Genomic DNA, 5481 nt, shown 5'->3' on the forward strand with positions numbered 1-5481 from the left:
GGAGACAAGAGCTGAGATGAGGACCCCCATGAATATGGACTGAGGAGACAACCACCCACCAGTATAGGCGTCATCCCAAGACCTAAGGAGGGTGACCTCAGTTCAGTAGAAGGAGTCGTCCCAGCCTCTGATAGACGTGGTGAGGGCCAAGAATCAGGAAGGAAGGAAAGATCCAGCCGAAAAAGTGAGGTCCTGTAGAGTTGCATCTCTACTGTCTGTTCTCGGAGGCCCTCAAGGACCGTGATCAAATGAGGATCACCCTGATTTCCAACTTAGAATTCTCAGGAAAGCAGGACCATGATGTAAGACAAGCAGCTTCAGGAAAGCAGAAGGTGGACTGACAGGATTGGTGGATTACCATCTGTCAAGGTGAGCACCCAAATATGGACCAAGGGTAGCACCCATAGCATAAAAGGAGGCCCCACGAAGTCTCCTTTGCTGTCAACCCCAGGAAGCCCTGGGCGCAGATGTCAGGCTGATTTCAGCCTGGAAAGTTTCAGGGAGGTGAGGGCCTCTGGCTAATGGGGGCAGCCTCAGTTTTGGAGAGGGAGGGACCTGGGGCCTGACGAGAATCCATGTGAACACCCTGAGTGCTATGAGGGGACGTCCGAAAGCAGACGGACCAAATAGAGTCCCATAGTGTTCTGAGCCCTGGGAGACCCAGAAGAGCTGCCCCTGAGGAGTCCCCTCGTGCCACCTGTGTGGTCTCAGGGAGAAAAGGGGCTTGTCCAATAGGACAGCGCCCCAGTGCTGCAGAGGGAGGAGTCTCGGCCGAAAACAGAGTCAAGGTGAGTACCCTCAGTGCTGATGAGAGGACCTCTCCCCAAAGAGCCAGGCTCGCAGAGTCCCGCCCCTCTGCTCAGGCCTGGGAGGCGCCAGGCAGATGGCAGACGCAGTCAGGAGCAGTGCGCCCTGACTTCCCACTAGGGACTGAGGAAGCCGAGGGCTTTGTTTGGGGTCGGGACTCGGGCCAGTAGAGGGAGGAGTCCCGGGCTCTGATAGGTTCTGAGCTGGGCACCCTGAGTGAGGGGCTCGGGACCACCGACAGCTAAACGACGGAGTTCCACAGAGCCCTGCCCCCAGCCGTCGGCCCTCGGAGACCCCCCTGTGCAGCCGCTGCCAGATACAGCTCACCCCGACTTCCTTCGACTTCCTTCCTTTCCCTTCCTTTTCGCCGGGAGGACCTCACCGGGGGGCGCTGCGGTGTGCTGGCCTGACGGTGACTCCCGGAACTGAGGTGAGGACCTGAATGTGGACTGGAGGGACCCTCCCCGTCCGTCCCGTAGCAAAGGTGGCCCCACAAAGTACCGTCCCGTGATCGGCAGTGTGAGGCCCTGGCCGGAGCCATAAGGGCGAGGAGTCCCCTCCATGTTGCCACGTGGAGGGCCTCGGGAAGGGGAGGCCTTTTTTGTCTAAAGAGGGCAGCCGCTGGAGCGAGCCCTGATGGCCTGGTGGGTCCAGGTTGGCGCTGCGCTGCGGCTCAGGCGCGATGCCACACCGCTCGTCCCTCAGCAGCCGTGCTGTGGCGGCTGCTCGCATGGAACTGAAGGGCTCACAACTGGACACGGCTAGGGACTGGGGCTCTGCTGGGGAGACGGAAGGGCGAAGATTGGCGACAGAGGTTGGCGAACGCCGAGTCTTCCCCTCCAGAAAGAAAAAAAAACAGAGGGCAGCCTCTCTAGGCAAACGGAGGAGTCCGGCCCTCGCAGGTGATGAGATGGGATCCTCAGAGCTAATGAGGGACCCTCCTTCCAACAGAGGTGACGTCACAGAGCCCCGCTCCTGCTATCAGTCCTGGAATGCCCCGGAGGAACGCAGGCTAAGATAACCCCTCATTTTTGCCTGGGGTGGGGGTCTCAGCTAGAGAAAGGCCTTTATCTGAAGGGGGAAGCCCCATTAGGCAGAGGAAGGAGTTTGGGCCCTAAACGCAGTAAAGGTAGGACTGTCAGAGCTAATCAGCAGACCTCACCTCAAGATAGGGAGCTGCAGGGCCAGCCTGGTGGCTACCGGTTAAGTTGGCCCGCTCCACTCCGGCGGCCCCGGGTTCACCGCCTGGATCCCAGGCGCAGACCTCCACCACTCACCAAGCCATGCTGTGAGCCACATACGAGATAGAGGATGATGGGCACAGATGTTAGCTCAGGGCCCGTCTTCCTCACCGAAAATTAAAAAATAGGGAGCTGCACAGAACAGTACCTCTGCTCTCAGATCTGGGAGTTCCTTGTGCCCAGACAAGGTAGCCAGATGTGGAGCAGCCTGTCTTCTCTTCTAGCTGATGAGGGAGGGGAGGGCTTTGGTCTGAAGCTTATAGACTCAGGTCAGTCGATGGAGGAATTCCAAATCCTATCCGGAGTCAAGGTCAAACTCCTGAATGAGGATTGAGGGAAGAAAAAAGTGAACCCAATAGAGCCCTGGCCCTACTAGCAGACCTGGGAGACTCAGGCATGGTGACATGATGAGTCTTACTTCTTCCCAGAGCATCGCAGGGAGGTGAGGAACCTCGTTGATGGGGGTAGCCTCAGTCAGCAGACAGAGGATTTCCAGGTAGTGCCAGGAGCCAAGGAGAGGACCCTTAGAACTGAGGGGACCACCTACCCCACAACAGTGAGGGCAACACAGAATCCCTTGTTGATTGTAAGCCTTGGAAGTCCACACACAGTTGTGGCTAGATGAGGAAAATCTCACTTCTTCCTAGTGGGTCTCGCGTAGTTGGGGGCCCTAGTATTGGAGGACAAGCCTCAAGTCAAGAGACAGGATTTCCAGGTCCTGCCAGAAGTCGAGGTGAGGACACTGAGGGATGACTGAGATGAGCACCCACCCAAAGCAGTGGGGGCCTACAAAGTCCCGCCGCCCTCCACCCTGGGGAACCCCAAGTAGAGGTGGCCGGATGTGTTACCCCTCACTTCCAGCCCAGGGGACTCAGGTAGATGTGCGCCTTGATCTGAACCTGGAAGAATCAGGTGGGCTGAGGGAGGAGCCTAGATCCTGTCTGAGAGAGAACTGAAGAGCCCAATGACGCCAGAACAGTGGGGTCCCCGAGAGTCCAGACCCTGCCACCAATCTGGGGAGCCCATGGACAGGGATGACCGGAAGTGGCATCACCCTTCTTTCATCTAGGGGTTTTCGGGAAGGTAAGAATCTTAATGTGATGCGAGGGAGCTCGGATCAGCAGAGGGAGGATTTCCATGTTTTGCCAGGACTCAGAGAGAAGATTCTGAGGACCATGGGGAACTCCACCCCATACCAGCAGGGACCCCACAGGGTTCGTCTCCATGGTCAGTCCTAGGAGTCCCCCGGCACTGGTTTCAGGCAGCAGTGCCCATCAGTTCCCACTCAGAGGGTACAGGGGAGAGAGAGTCTTAGTCTGATGGGTCAGCAGGAGGAGGAATATTAGGTTCTCCTCTGTGTAAAAACTGGGGACCTTGGGTGAGGACCACACATCATAGGGCCTCAACCTGCCTGCTACAGCTTTCAGCCTCTGGAGACCATGGGCAGTGCGGCCAGATAGAGCCATCCTCACTTCTACTATTGGGTCTCAGTGAGTTGTGGGACTTGCTGTGAGGAGAAGTCCTCAGGTCAAGAGAGAGGGGCATGTCCAGATCCTCCCAGAAGTCAAAGTGGGGACTGTGACTGATGACTGAAGATACCACCCCCCCTCTGCCAAATGAAAGGAGCAACAAAGATTCTTTCCCAGTCCCTAGAATCAGTCCTTGAAGGCCCAGCGCAGGGTTGTCAGGCTGAGACTCCACATTTCTTTGTTTCAGGTCCAATGGAGGTCCTTCATATGAAGGTGCATCACCAGTCAGCAAAAGGGAGGGTCCCAGACTATGTGTAGACAAGATGAGGACTCTGAATGAGGACTGAAGACAAATGAGTCTAGGACAGAGAGGTCCCCCAGAAGTGTCAGCACTGTCCACCCCAGCAGGGCTGGTTGGCGGAGGCAGCTCCTCAGTTCCTTCTCATGGATCCCAGGGAGCTTTGAGGTGTCAACTTTAGAGCAGCAGAGGAGAGAGATGCCAGGCCCTACCAAGAGTTGACGTGATAGTCCTGTATGTGAACTCAGGGGACCCTTGCTCCCAGATGGAGAGGGCCCACGGTACCAGCCCCCGTTGTCAACCCAGGCAGCCACAGACAAGGCTGGCAGGCTGTTGCCTGAAGCCTGCTCACTCTAACTTCCTCCGCTGGGTTCTTTGGACAGGCTTACCAAGAGCCAGAGCCCTGTGGCATCCGAGAGCGCTGATCTCAAGGAAACCTGCAGAGGTGGCTCCTTCAAAGCCAAGGTGGAATCTCCCTCCTGAAGCTCTCACAGCTTGTCATCTTCCTCCTCCAGGTTCCCGCATCATCTGCTGTCCTGCCTACACTTCTGCCTGCTGTCCCTGAGCACAGTCATGCCTCGAGGTCAGAATAGTAAGCTCCGTGCACGTGAGAAACGTCGTCAGGTCCGGGGTGAGACCCAGGGTCCTAGCGGTGCTCGGGCCACTGCAGCAGAGGTCAGAGAGTCGCCCACCTCCCCTGTGTCTGGGGCTACTCCCCTGAGCTCCCCTGCTGCTGGCTGTCCCCAGAAGCCTCAGGGAGCCCCAGCCGCTAGGTCTCGTGCTGCAGGTGTTTCACGCCCAAGATCTCATGTGGGTGCCAAGAGCCAAGTTGAGGAAAGTGAAAATTCCTCACAGGCCTCAACCTCCACTCAGAGCTCTCACGATGATCTTCTAACCAGGAAGGTGGGGCTGTTGATGGAATTCCTGCTGGACAAGTATCAAATGAAGGAGCCCATTAAGAGGGCAGACATGCTGAAGCTTGTCCACAAGAGGTACAGGGAGCACTTCCCTGAGATCCTCAGGAGAGTCTCTGAACGCATAGAGCTGGTCTTTGGCCTTTACTTGAAGGAAGTCAGCCCCATTGGCCTCTTCTATACCCTCGTCGGCAAGCTAGACCTCCGCGAAGATGGAAGTCTGAGTGACGACTGGGGATTTCCTAAGAGTGGGCTTCTGATGCCTCTCCTGGGTGTGATCTTCTTGAATGGCAACCGCGCCTCTGAGGAGGAGATCTGGGAATTCCTGAATATGTTGGGCGTCTATGCTGGAAGGAGGCACTTTATCTTCGGGGAGCCCAGGATGGTTATCACCCAAGATTTGGTGCAGGAAAAGTACCTGGAGTATCGTCAAGTGCCCAACAGTGCTCCTCCACACTATGAGTTCCGGTGGGGCCCCAGAGCCCATGCTGAAACCAGCAAGATGAAAGTCCTAGAGTTTGTGGCCAAAGTCAACGGTACGGTTCCCAGTGCCTTTCCATCCTATTATGAAGAGGCTTTGAGAGATGGGGCAGAGAGAGCCCGAGCCAGGCCCGCAGCCAGGGCTGCCACTACTGCCAAGGCCAGTGCACGTTCCAGGGCCACATCCAGCCGATACTCTCACCCCAAGTGAGGTCTCAGGCAGATTCTTCACTTTGTGGTTGACCAGTGTTCCTGATATGCATTAATGACTT

General features: G+C 56.7%; 1 protein-coding gene across 1 annotated transcript; it reads left to right on the plus strand.

Annotated features, from left to right (window-relative positions):
• The first annotated feature begins 1188 nt into the window (after positions 1-1188).
• On the plus strand, positions 1189-5481 carry LOC131400457 (melanoma-associated antigen B1-like). Its single transcript, XM_058535188.1, has 2 exons — positions 1189-1237; positions 4331-5481. Exon 2 carries the CDS (start codon positions 4389-4391, stop codon positions 5418-5420), a length of 1032 nt encoding a protein of 343 aa, XP_058391171.1. The 5' UTR covers positions 1189-1237; positions 4331-4388; the 3' UTR covers positions 5421-5481.

The sequence above is a fragment of the Diceros bicornis genome, chromosome X (genome assembly GCF_020826845.1).
Source record: "Diceros bicornis minor isolate mBicDic1 chromosome X, mDicBic1.mat.cur, whole genome shotgun sequence".
Classification (NCBI taxonomy): Eukaryota; Metazoa; Chordata; class Mammalia; order Perissodactyla; family Rhinocerotidae; genus Diceros; species Diceros bicornis.

Excerpts from the sequence above, each read along its gene's own strand:
- LOC131400457 (XM_058535188.1), top strand. The coding sequence starts at position 4,389 with ATGCCTCGAGGTCAGAATAGTAAGCTCCGTGCACGTGAGAAACGTCGT.